Source organism: Dipteris shenzhenensis, chromosome 8 (assembly GCF_047967505.1).
Source record: "Dipteris shenzhenensis isolate YYH24624 ecotype China chromosome 8, Dip_SZ_1.0, whole genome shotgun sequence".
Taxonomy (NCBI): domain Eukaryota; kingdom Viridiplantae; phylum Streptophyta; class Polypodiopsida; order Gleicheniales; family Dipteridaceae; genus Dipteris; species Dipteris shenzhenensis.
In genome coordinates this window covers 22,788,782-22,801,496 of record NC_141603.1, presented here as the reverse complement: position 1 = coordinate 22,801,496, position 12,715 = coordinate 22,788,782, and the positions used below count along the sequence as shown (strand labels likewise).

The following is a 12,715-nucleotide window of genomic DNA, read 5'->3' as shown; positions in this document are numbered from 1 at the left end:
TATTTCTATAAAGTGTTGTGGATAATTTAATCATAGAGAATGGAAAATATGTGCATACAAAATGCTTAATTTATTATAAAGGCATAGCATATTTCATTATAAAATCATATCATGTTTCTTTTTTTATTTTTACTTTTTGACTTCTACATTTTCTCCTTTCTATTATACTTATACATGCTATAGATGGAAAAGAGAGTTGAAGATTGCTTGCACGTATTTTGCTCCCTCAATAGTTTGGAGATGATGAACCATCCCAAAAGGATTAAGCCTTCCACAACATGGAGTTTTTGTAGCTTACAAGCATGTGACACTTTTAAATATATTACCTAGCATTTGCAACATGCCTTACTGCTTTGTATATTTGTGGAATATGAATTAGCTATACTTTGCAAATTCAATCCACAATCCTTGTCAATGATTCGACGGAGCTTACAATTTTTGGTTTTGCTATTTAACTAACATCATTGCAATCCGTTAATAGTATAATCTAGTTTGAAATAGAAGTTTTAATGTACATTATGGTTGACTATAATGCAAACTATTGTATGGAGCTTGTTTTTTATTTTTAAATAGCCATTGTGTATTAAGCTTAATTGTTTTAAATTGGACATTTACTCTAACAAGAAATCATTGGGTGATACACATTTCTTTACTTTTAGTTTCCACTTGGTTATCATTTTCATGCTAGGGAATCCTTTCAACTTTTGGGAAGGTGCCTTGCCTTTAAATATTGCCTACTTTATTGTCGAGGTTTACTATCAAGTATCATGATAGTAAAGGGTGGGTCTCATGAAATATCACTCATTAAAATCTAGACCTTGCAATTATTGGGAGTATCATAGTGAAGTAGTGCTTAGATTTTCAACTTTCACTTTGACAAGAATGCATGCTCTTGATCATGGTGGGTTGTTGCCATTATCTTTGGGGTTTTTGATTGGCAAAGGAAGCCTTAATGGTTCCAGCATAAGATGATGGTACATCTATCCCTTATTTTCTTGTTTTGTGTGTGTGTGTGTGTGAGAGAGAGAGAGAGAGAGAGAGAGTTTTCAAAGCCCAAGAGGTGGAGTTGATCTACATCACTCTATGGTACACACCCCATAAAGTTCATACATGAAAGTTAGGACTTAGTGCTTGACATGTGGAGCAGTCCCATCTCATTGTGTGAGAAATGATATTCTATGTTTTCCATACATGAAGAGTGACAAAAGAGGGTGGGGTTGATCTACATCACCCTATGGTACACACCCCATAAATTTCATACATGAAAGTTAGGACTTAGTGGTTGACATGTGGAGCGGTCCGATCTCATTGCGTGAGAAATGATATTCCGTGTTTTCCATACATGAAGAGTGATAATAGGTCCTTTGGGGCTGACCACTCCCCTAATATAGCCGGATTTTTAGTCAAAAAAAGAAAAGAAAAAAGAGGGTGGTCAACACCTTATCAGTTGCTCTTATCTTGACATGATGGTGGCCATTTGAATTAAGAGTGTGAGTTGTGCATGCATGCGTATGTGCACAAATAAATGTGGTAGTAAAACTAGCTAACATCAAGTGTCGTTTGCACTCAATTTGTAGAAATAGTTGGGGAGAGGTACTTCTTTGGGATGGTCCTCAAAACTTGAGATAAAACTAGCCAATTCTTTCATAGTCAGAAGATTAGCATTGCTAATATGTTTAAGATGATGGTTGAGTACATTCGATTTTTCCCCCACATGCGTCACCTTTTTTAGCACTCTTTTTTCTTCATTGGACCGATGACTCCATAATAGATATATACATTGATTCTTGAGGGAATAAAAAAGCAAGTGCTCTATGATACACTACATGCATGCCTATTGCTAATACCAAGCTAGCTGAAATGCACCACCACCAAAACATGCTCTATGTGCACATTGTGGTTCAAGTTCAATCCAAGATTCCTAACATGGCACTAGTAATGAGCACCTTGGTGCATTTCCTACACACCATGGAGGCTAGTGCTTACATCTATTTTTTACTAGTTATAATAGCAAGAAAGTAGCTAAGATATTTGCTCAGCTTTATTACGGACCAAACTTTATGCATTGTAGTTTTAAAAGCTAACAAACTACACATTTTTAACCTACGATAATCGGTTGTGTAAGAGTAAACTTTATTTTATCAACCAAGTGAAGGCTTTTTGTTATTGCTTGAAAGTGAAGAAAATAGTTATTCTTAACCCTTTTTTAGCGTTACCTGAAAGGCAACCCTCTACTAGGGTTTTTTAAAATTCCCAATCACACATCCCATCATGCTTGGGCTCTCTCTCTCTCTCTCTCTCTCTCCCCTCCATCAACTATGGATCCACTCCATAAAAGATAAAAAGGGAGCATTGTCTAGCACATCATTTGCTCCCTTGTTTTTTCACTCACACATCCCCCGCATACACGATCATGTACGATGGGGCACAACCACCCGTGCCCTACGTTGAAGGGCAACAGGGGGCTTCTCAGGGGAATTGAATGAAGGCAGCCAGCTCAAGTGGGAGAACGCCTAAGCCTAAACCTTTTTTTTTTTTTGAGTTGTACTGCGTCTCCATACGGGGTGACCAAGATAGAATCTTGAGCTGCCCCTAGAGTCATACAAACCCACACGTTTAGCCGCTTGGTTGGCACATGGATGGAGAAATGAGTCAATTACTTGAGAGTGATTCTTTTTTGCAAATTTCCATGTGCGCTTCTATTTATATGTAGCTATAAAAAGCAAACAGAGCAACTCCAACCGGCATAGCTTTGTGGCTACAAAAGTGTGATCTGGTATTGCCTGCAGCTCGCCTACAATGGTAGTTTCCTTTTTCTTCCAAAGAAGCCTGCTAGTTTGACCATTCAGTTTGTGCAGGCAGCTGTGGAACAGTTGATGTCTGCGCTTTTTCCTCCCAAGACAAGAAAACTATTGAAATGAGAAAGCAAGAGATGGAGGATGAGACAAGAAGGAGAAGCGAGAGAGAGAGAGAGAGAGAGAGGGTTTTTGCTGCCGAATCGATTGAAATGTATAATGGGGTGGTTGGTTCTTTGTCTGAGCGGTTGATGCTTCTTTCTGTACGTGCGTTTGGTTTCTTTCTGGAGGGCGGGTCAGGAAGAGAGAGAGAGAGAGAGAGAGAGAGAGAGAGAGAGACCCAGACGGAGAGAGTGAGAGAGGGAGGGAGGGAGAGAGAGCCTCTGAAAGGGAGCATCAGAAAATGTTTGTGTGGATCATTTGTGAAGGCTTCTGTATGTTCTTGGAACGGAAATCTATTTCTGCAATGCGTACACACAACCCATCTGCACGCTGAACTGATTGTATGGTTGTGTCAGAGATCGTGAATGCGAAAAAAGTAGGCGAGCTAGGAGATTGTCTTCCTGGGGCTAACCTCTCTCTCTCTCTCTCTCTCTCTCCCTTGCTCAGGATTGATCTCGATGCGAAATGGAAGCCTTGGAAGCTCTTATTGGTGCAGGATAGGCGCAACAATATGGGCACAAAGCAACGGCACAAATCCACAAAGCAACGACACAAATCTTTTTGTCTGAGCAATTGCAATTGTACAGTCGCTCATCTGTTCAGAGCAGAATCCCACAGCTCAGAATGTTCTACCCTTCAGATGAAGTGTATGGGGAGATGCTACTTCGCGGTAACTCTCTATGCCTCTCTCTCTTTCTCTTTCTGAAGAATATTTGGAGGGCTTTGATGAGGATTATTGAGTGTGCCAACCAAGAAATACTTCTACACCAGCAATCTATTGTTTGTCAGACTAATCATCGGCTGTTTCTCTCTGTGCAGGCAGAAGCAGGTACCTGCTCTCTCGAACCGAACAGGAGACAGTTGGATCTCTTGCAATGGCTCCTTCAAGAAGCCCCTGTTTAAAGTCACCTAGTATACAATGTCAAACAGGTCCATCAACTCTGATCATCATTGTCTCAGGCATGTGTGCCATGATGCTTCTGGTAGTGATTGCCTTAGTGCTTCTCTGTTGCTCCCACTTCAAGTATAGACAGATGGTGGAACGCAATCGGCAGCTTTCTAGGGAAGGCAATGGGCCGGTAGCTCCTGTTGTATTAGACGAGCCCAGAAGTTGTGATAGCATGGTGCTGGTTTTGCTTCCTGGGGAAAAGCATCCAATCACATGTGCCCGGCCTTGTCCCCTATCTGAAGAGGATGCTCGAGTTGATTTTGAACTAGCAAGCTCTGATCTGACAATGGAGAAACAGTTGGGCGTGGACACCTCTAATACACATCAACAGCCAACTTAAAATACTGCCTTAATCACTCTCTTATTTCTTCCAACTTCTCTGCGAATACCTGTACAATCTTTAGCCTTTTGTTCCAGCCTTCTCTTGCATTAGTGAGATCACATAATATCTTTCCATGTTTGAGGGGTAAAATATCCCCAGGCCCAGCTGATATATGGACTAATTTCCACTCCATTAAATACCTTGGACTATTTTTCTGGTAATGGTGAATTCTCATATGATGTAATTTGGCGCTACATTTAAGTGCTGGATTTGAAAGCCGGGCAGAAAACAATGGAGGACCATTAAGTTCTTCAAGTTAAGCTCTCACAACCGTTGGGGACCTGAAGCATGATTTGCCAGGTAGACCATACATCATACTTGGCGGGCTTATGCACATGTCGAGTTGAACCAGCATTTTAGACATCAAAATACAGGGAAGTTCTGAAATATGCTAATCCAAAATCGTAAAATTCCAACTGCAATCACTCTTGCCTCTTTAGTTTTTAGTTTTTGGGGGAGATGATCACAATTTTCTCAGGTTTGCGTCCTTTTTTTGAGCCCAGTGCCTGTAGTCTGTGTAGTGCAAATTTGGCGAATTTCTTTGGACTTGTAATTTTTTGAAATAAAAGGCCTTGGACAATCCGCATAATGCATCTTTTCCCATTGAATGCGCTTGCAACCAATTGGATGAATTCAAATCCCTTGAATTAATTTGTTTCGTAAATGCTCCCCAAATTGAAATCAATCAATTAGTAGAGATGTTAACGGTGGTGAAGGTGCTCCTTTTTGAACTTTTTTTGTGCTTGGTTGCTGAGTCCAGCTATAATTGTATGGCACTTGACTAAAGGGAAAATCTCACCTAAACATGAGCCATCAATGTTTGATTTAAGCCCAAACTTAAAATGCAAGTAATAGAGTATGGAAGCAAGGTGAAATGGAAAATGTTAAGTACTATAGGGTTTGAGTAGAAGAAAAGAGTAAGGGTGCATTTAGACCACTAATTACAATAGAGGATTAGCCAAATTGAAGTACGGGCTTCATTAAAGGTGGGTTGCTCCTTTCAACAAGCGATTATTAATTGGTATACAAGAGGTGATTGCCCTAATGGATATTAATGGTAACATTTTTATCGTGCATTCACTAGTTCAAATGATACTAGAATTGCCAAGTTCTTAAAACATTAGTATTTAGAGCCCACTAGATATCATAGTTGAATCATAGCATGTAGAAGTGTAGCTTCCATTGTGACAATTGTGACATTGTAGATGTTTTCCTTAGTTGCATCATAGCAAGTATAGTGTACATAGCTTCCACGACGAGAATCATTTGAAGGCTATACATCGCTTTATGTTCTTCTTGCATTCAATCTTCGCTTATGAAATCTTATCATTTGCTCTATCAATATATTTACAAGCTTGTGCATTCTCTCCACTTGATTCTTAACCTCGAAAAACAAATAAAAAATGTACCTTTTGCTCCATAGTGGTATAAGAACATTGGGAATATGCTTTTACATTGTGGCTTCCACTCAAAACTTTGTAAAAATTGTGAAACTAAATTGAGTCCAAATAATTTGTTATTAAGTTGTTTGTGATTCAAGTTTAACTTTAGAAAAGTGAAAGAACCACTCGGATTGTCAATCATGGTTCCCATTTTTAGGGGAAACTCTATTAGGTTCTATCCAACATGGAAGCCTAAAATCAAAAATTTCTTCATGATAGGCTCATTATCCAAATTTAATTCCATTGTTTTCTTTATAATTCAATTGTACGTTTTCTTATTGTCCTATACTCATTTCTTACTTATGATTTTTCAAGAACCATTACCTTCACTAAATGCTTGCAACATTTTAGTTTATGCTTGCATGCATTAATGCCATTATAATTCAATATTGATGATTAGAGAAATTACCATTTGATTGTGTATGGACCTAATGAAGGGTGATATCAAGGCTAAAAGAATCACAGGTGCGACTTTACCACTTTGATGAAGTTACTTTTAGATCATTTGTGCATTGTCAAGGGGACCCATGAGATCTTTATTTGTAGTTTTCCCTATTTCTTTATAATAAGAGCACAACATCATACCATAGAGAAACGACAGAAATACCTTTTGCAAAGGGTGTGACAACTTGATGTATTGTGCTTGTGTGGCACAAATATTCATGATAAGAAATTGACAGCTCCTAATGCCTTCCACTAGAACTCTTTATATGTATGAACATTTCAAAATTTTGACATTGATTGTCATTTGTATAAAGGCATCTTCCATTCAATAATATTTTATAATTCCGTTGATAAACATATTCATTAAACTATAAGATATTTTACTTTATTATTTGTTGGTTTTCTTTTGGTGTAATGTCCTGTGTCCTCCTGTTATGGAAGGTGTCAAAATATTGTTTACTTGATAGTTTTCCTTCCTTGGAGGATACTATTCCGGTATTCCTACTTGGTGACTTTATTAACTTGAGTCTTAGAAATGACAAGAGGGATGGCACAACCTTTTGTTTATTCTTCATGGCAAGATATTGCGTCTTTATGGTTATATATATCAAATTTATTAGTTTCTACAATAAAAAGTATAAGGACCCTTCATTATCAAATACTATTTATAGCCTTACAAATTATTCTTTTATGGTCTGATGTAACATTTATCACTTTAACCAACAAGTTTTCCATAGGGTAAGCATACAGACCAGGATAGGAAATTCCAAATGTGCAACTTTTTGGCAGATATAAAATAGATGCTACATACAAATATTGGGATGTGCAATATCCAACCACCATTGGAATTGTTAGCTATTCAAAACCTTTATTACTCACATCATATTACATTCTAAGAAGAAAAATTTCTATAGGCTAACTATTTAGATCGCTTAATGAGGTCTAGTTGAGATGAAACTCTACATGGAGAAGAGTCAATGCATCTTTCATGTAACCTCACACTTGGAGAGCATTTTCACTCTTGTTAAAACAAGTACGTTGTAAGTATTTTTAAATATCCTAAATCCTAAGCATTGATAAATTTTTTGTTATAAAAGTGGATACAAGCATTGATATAACTGTGGTCAATCTATCCACATGTAAAGCATAAAAAATACTCTCAAGAGCTATCAAAAATAGTTTCTGGAAAACAATTTGACACCTTTTTTGATGCTATGACTTCATATATTGATATTTTTTATGAAAGGACTATTAGATAGGTAGCTCACCCATCACAACCCTGCACCATTCATTATATTCATCTCCTTTGGGTAAGCTAGCTCACATCCATCCTACCCTTTGTCCCTCCCTCCCACACCCCTCTCCAATAGTTTGGCTGCATGTAAAGACAAGAGGTGAGCATACATGAACTCGAGCGTGGACTCCTTGACTCCAAATACAATAGGTAAGTGTCGATTTCTCTATCTTCCTTTCTTCGTTCTCCTCTCCTTTCCTTTCTTCTCTTCCCAATTCTTCCCCTCCTTTCCTTTCCTTCTTTCCTTTCTCTTCTTTTGTGTCAAGAATGTTTTTCCCCTCCCTTCCTTCTATTCCCTCTTGTCTTCTTTTTTTGCCCTCTTTGCTTCTTCTCTTTCTCTCCCCCTTTCTTTTCTTCTTCTTCTCTCCCCTATCCTATTTCTTTTTTAACTTCTTTATCTCCTTTACATATTGTTAAGGCATTAACATTGCGCGGGGTTATTGCGGAGTTAGCGCAGAGTCCTAGAGGTGCACGTACCCGCAACCATTGCGGATTCTTGTTGCAACCGCACATTGTATATCCATGAGACCAGTGTCTCTGATTATTCTATGCATTTATTCACGTATTTGGATTTCATAGAGATGTGTCTCTTTCTGCATGCTTGTGTCTTTGTGTATACCGCGTGCATGTATGTGTTCCATGTATACTGCAATGCCTTCCACTTAGGGCATTACACATTGGCGACCATAGTTAATCACATTTTCTACATATGCGGAGTGGGTCTCGCGCCCCATGGTGCACAAGTCATGTTTGCATTGTCAGGTGAGGTGACATTTGACTCGACCATGACCTACATTTTTTGTATGCAAGAGTGCATTGATCGCGCAAGCGATGGCAGATTAGTGCAGTGCTCACAGACCTATTTGCTGTGAATACAAGGCTGCAACACAAATAGTATAATGAAATGCTATTTTTTATGACTACACAATACTTGACAAGAGATCAACAGAATTGGTTGGCTTTGCGGAGCCGCGGATTTGAAGTGGTGGTTGATCAACTCTACAGTAGACACTTGGCGGATGTCCTACTCCAATGCATGTTGCCCCATGAACAAGAAGCAATGCTCAAGGAGGAACACTACGGAGTGGTAGGCAGCCACTTTATAGGAGAAATCATGGCCAAGAAAGTACTGTAGGCTGAACTTTGGTGGCCCATGTTGCAAAAAGATTCCCAATGATTCACCCTACGGTGCGATCTGTGTCAACGGCTTGGTCAGCCTTCGGATTGGGACTGCATGCTGATGCAGCCAGTGCTACCTTTGGGACCGTTTAAAAATGGGGACTGGACTTTATGGGTCCTTTCAAGCCCGCAATTGCAAGGACCAGGATTTGTTATGAGCTAGCGGCAATGGATTACTGTACCAAATGGGTGGAAGCATGGGGTGGGATAATACATCATGAACAATAGCCAAGTGCCAGTACAAGGATAGTTTTTGTCGGTTTGGCTATCCCATTGAGTTGGTTAGCAATCACGGGAAACATTTTGTGGCCAACGTGATTAAGGAGATGACCTCGTTTTACATGCTGATTCACAAGAAGTCCTCTTTGTACCACAAGCGAATGGCCAAGCAGAGTCGTCCAACAAATAATTCAAGCAGATCACCACCTTGTTGGTCAACCATCATCGGATGGATTGGTATGAGAAATTTCTATCCACAATATGGGCATACTTGCACTTCATTCAAGGTAGCCACAAGCTTGTTGGTGCCATTCAAACTCACATTTGGTATGGATGCCATCCCTCCTCTAGAGTATGTGGGTGCCTAGTTTTTGCATTGCAGTAGGCAGAGGACAGGTTATTTCTGCAAGAGTCTATGGAAGTCCGGCTGGATGTGTTGGAACATTTGGAGGAAGATAAAATGGAGAGCTATTACCTGGCTTAGGTGGTTCAAGCATGTAGGAAACAGAGAGTGGATTTGGCCTTGAAAAAGAAATTCTTCAAGAAGGGGCAACTGGTGCTGGTTTTCAATAGCCGCATGGGATGGATGCCAAGCAAGTTGAAGATGCAGTGGTCTGGTCCATTCTAGATTTTTGAGTATTGCAGCTCGACCTCATTTTATTGGTAGATCTTCAAGGTCGGGTGCTACCACTTCCTGTGAATGGTGTCCAATTGTGGAGGTATCATCATGAGGGGCTCCTTAAATGCCCATTTCCCATAAAATGTGAGGTACTCATTTCTTGGTTCTTCGGAGTATGGTCATAGTATCCAACGGCGGGATCTTGTAGTCCATGCCATGATGGGCACTTAACTACTAGTGCTATCTCAAGTTTGGTGTTAACCACCACCGTGCAAGTCTCAAACATTGATCCCTGGCAACGGTTAAGTCAGGTGTTTCCTATTGTTCACTCACAGTTCTTCACACTTGTATTACCTCATATGTTCCGTCATGTGCTCCTCTTTATCTTTCTGCCAATCTCTTCATCAATTTGCACCCTCATTGGCATGACGTTTGTTTAGCTACTCATCTTGCCTCCAATCCTAGCACTTAGTGATTAAGTAATCGACTGGTGGTTGCAACTTCAAAGTTTTTCTAGCATTGGGTACACATTGTCGTCCACCCTGAGATGGTTTAATTGTGTAAGCAACTTGCACAAGGTGATCAAGTGACAAAAACATATCAATTTTCATGCACACCCAAGGGGCGTTATTGCTCGCAAAGTCATAGTCAGTAGCGTGGGCATTTATTTTGAAGGATAAACTTCAAACGGAGGCATCACGGGTGGCAAAAGTAGCAGCACATGGAAATCCAATGATGACCAAGGTTGGTTGAATATCCTCTTTTCCATCACAGGTGGCATAGAGGTTGCCCTACGCATTGGAGCAACAATCTCATCTTTGGTGCCAAAAGGTCCTTGTATTGTGCTATCTGCACAACAAAAGAAGAAAAAGAGGAATCACAAGTGTGGAAGTTCTTCTCGGCCAAAGATGCCCCAGTTCAAGCACCCTTCCTTCCAAAACAACCCCATAGTGTCCCCATTGCCCCTTTACCACCACTGCCCTGTTCAACTCAGCAGATCTGTAATGTAGCTAGCACTCCACTAGTAAGCACCACAAAACTCCAGGAGTCACAACAAGTGCAGCATTGGTGGCCAGCACTGCGGAGTTGCCGTGAATGGAAGTGACTACAAGTGTGGTTGCGATGACTATGTGGTGAGTGAATCTATTGTTACCTCCACTAGTGGATCCATATTTGGAGGAGCAGCAAGTTTTGGTGACTCTCCGATAGTGGTGAGAGAGAATTATGTAGTCCGTTGGCACTTTGACCCCAGCGGCAGTGACAGTGACACTGGCAAGAACTTCTATGATGTCCATGCAACTTGTTAGTTGGGTCCTCACCGCCCACTTTGTTTTCAAGGACCTCAATGCAGGTGTCATAGCCTGCCTAGCTGGAGGCTTGTGGTAGATTTTTTGTGGGGTTGGCACGCCATTGGGCAGTGTAGTAGGAAAATCAATCGCAAATGGAGGAGTTGCGAAATAAGAATGAGGCTTTGCGGACCTCAAACACCGCTCTTCAGAGTCAAGTGGAGCAAATGCAATAGTTCAACATTTGACTCTATACTCTTGAAGAGCATGTAAGAGATGCGGAGTAGACTTCTGCACTCTTCATGTGATGAAAGTCTCCAGAGCACCTTTGCAGTTCAAGATGCCCAAGTCAAACAACCCTCCTTCCACAATAGCCCAACAATGTCCCCATTTCCCCCTTTGCCAGCACCCTACTCAACATAGCTGATCTCTCAACAAGCAGTCAGCACTCCACTAGTAAGCACCGCAGGAGTCACAATAAGTGCAGCATTGGTGGCCGGCACTGTGGAGTTGCCACGGATGCAAGTGACTATGAGTGCGGTTGTGGTGACTGTGCAATGAGTGCATACATGGATCCATTTTGGGATGGACAGCAAGTTTTGATGACTCTCTTCGATAGTGTGGTGAGAGAGAATTCTATAATTCATTGGCACTTCCACCCTGGCAACAGTGATGGCAACATTGGCAGGCACTTCTACGATATCCATGCAGCTTGTTTGCTCCCTCCCTACCACTCCTACCCTATTTGTCTCATAGCTAGCTCCACACCACCCACTTTATTTTCAAGGCCCTTGACCCTAGTGTCACAGCCTGCCCAGTTGGAGGCCCTGTAGAAGATTTTTGGTGGGGTTGGCACAACAGGAAACTCAATCGCAACTGGAGGAGTTGTGAAATGAGAATGCGACTTTGTGGACCCAAAACACCGTTCTTTAAAGTCAGGTGGAGCAAATGCAGGAGTTCAAACGTTGACTTCAGACTCTTGAAGAGCATGTACAAGATGCGGAGCACGCTGCCGCACTCTTCATGATGAAAGTCTCCAGATCACCTTCGTAGAGTTGTAGCGCCGACACACATTGAATGCAGTGGCACACTTTCTAGCGATAATGCATGGCACCGTAGCAGTCAATGTGGGCCAGACTTACTAGACACTTTGCAGGATGAGATGTGGCAAGAATGGGATGCACGGATCATGTGCTGGCACTGCGCCTTAGCTCCAGCAGCATGCTCGATGACCTTTAAAATTGGATGTGGATGGTGAGGCAGGCAGACTCTTGGGTGCAAGTGCAAGTGCGGAAGCAGGTGCAAAAGGAAATATGACGAACCGAACTCTGACCTCCAATGTGATGTGACACCGAAGAAGGTGGTGTGACACCAAAAATTGATATTTTTTATTTGGCATTGGTATTGTTTTCTTCTATGTTTGATAAGAGTTTGAGTATCAAGTGATAGCCTAGCGGCTCTCACTTATTTCTATTTTCTAAGATATTGTATGGGATTGAGAGGATGAGTGGAATGGATCATTGTAAATACCATGTGTATGAATGATAAATACCTTGGTATGGGGTGAGAGTTATTTGTGTATGGGATATTATGGGGTTTTTAGAACATAGGAAGAGTGAGTCATATAAAGAGGTGGGCTCATGTCCATGTGTTCCAATAATATAAGAGAGGTCCCATGCCAAGCGTGTGGAAGGCATGTGGAGGAGTGTGGAGTCAAGAGGAATCCTTCTAGAATTCCCATGTGGAATAAGGAGGATGTGGACATATGGAAAAGAGAGGGTCCCTATGGGCTCCATGTGGGGAGACTCTTGACTTTCTCAATATTTTAAGAGTCTTGAGCATCTTTTGATGGGACACATGGCAAAAGTAGCCAAAAAGGACATGGATGGTGACATACAGGCTTATGCGATTGATGAGGAAAAGAATCTACAGGCAGCAATTGTA

The 12,715-nt window shown here is 41.0% G+C and overlaps 1 protein-coding gene across 4 annotated transcripts; it reads left to right on the top strand.

The window, feature by feature from the left end:
- Nucleotides 1–2,708: 2,708 nt before the first annotated feature.
- On the top strand, nucleotides 2,709–4,856 carry LOC147899297 (uncharacterized). 4 transcript variants are annotated; one of them, XM_087377804.1, is made up of 3 exons: nucleotides 2,709–2,802; nucleotides 3,405–3,627; nucleotides 3,777–4,856. In XM_087377804.1, exons 2-3 carry the CDS (start codon nucleotides 3,582–3,584, stop codon nucleotides 4,244–4,246), a joined length of 516 nt encoding a protein of 171 aa, XP_087233930.1. In that variant the 5' UTR covers nucleotides 2,709–2,802; nucleotides 3,405–3,581; the 3' UTR covers nucleotides 4,247–4,856. The 4 variants fall into 4 exon arrangements, with proteins under 4 accessions (XP_087233930.1, XP_087233933.1, XP_087233932.1 ...); XM_087377807.1 differs by having other exon boundaries at nucleotides 2,716–2,776; XM_087377806.1 differs by having other exon boundaries at nucleotides 2,745–2,802; nucleotides 3,314–3,627.
- Nucleotides 4,857–12,715: the final 7,859 nt, after the last annotated feature.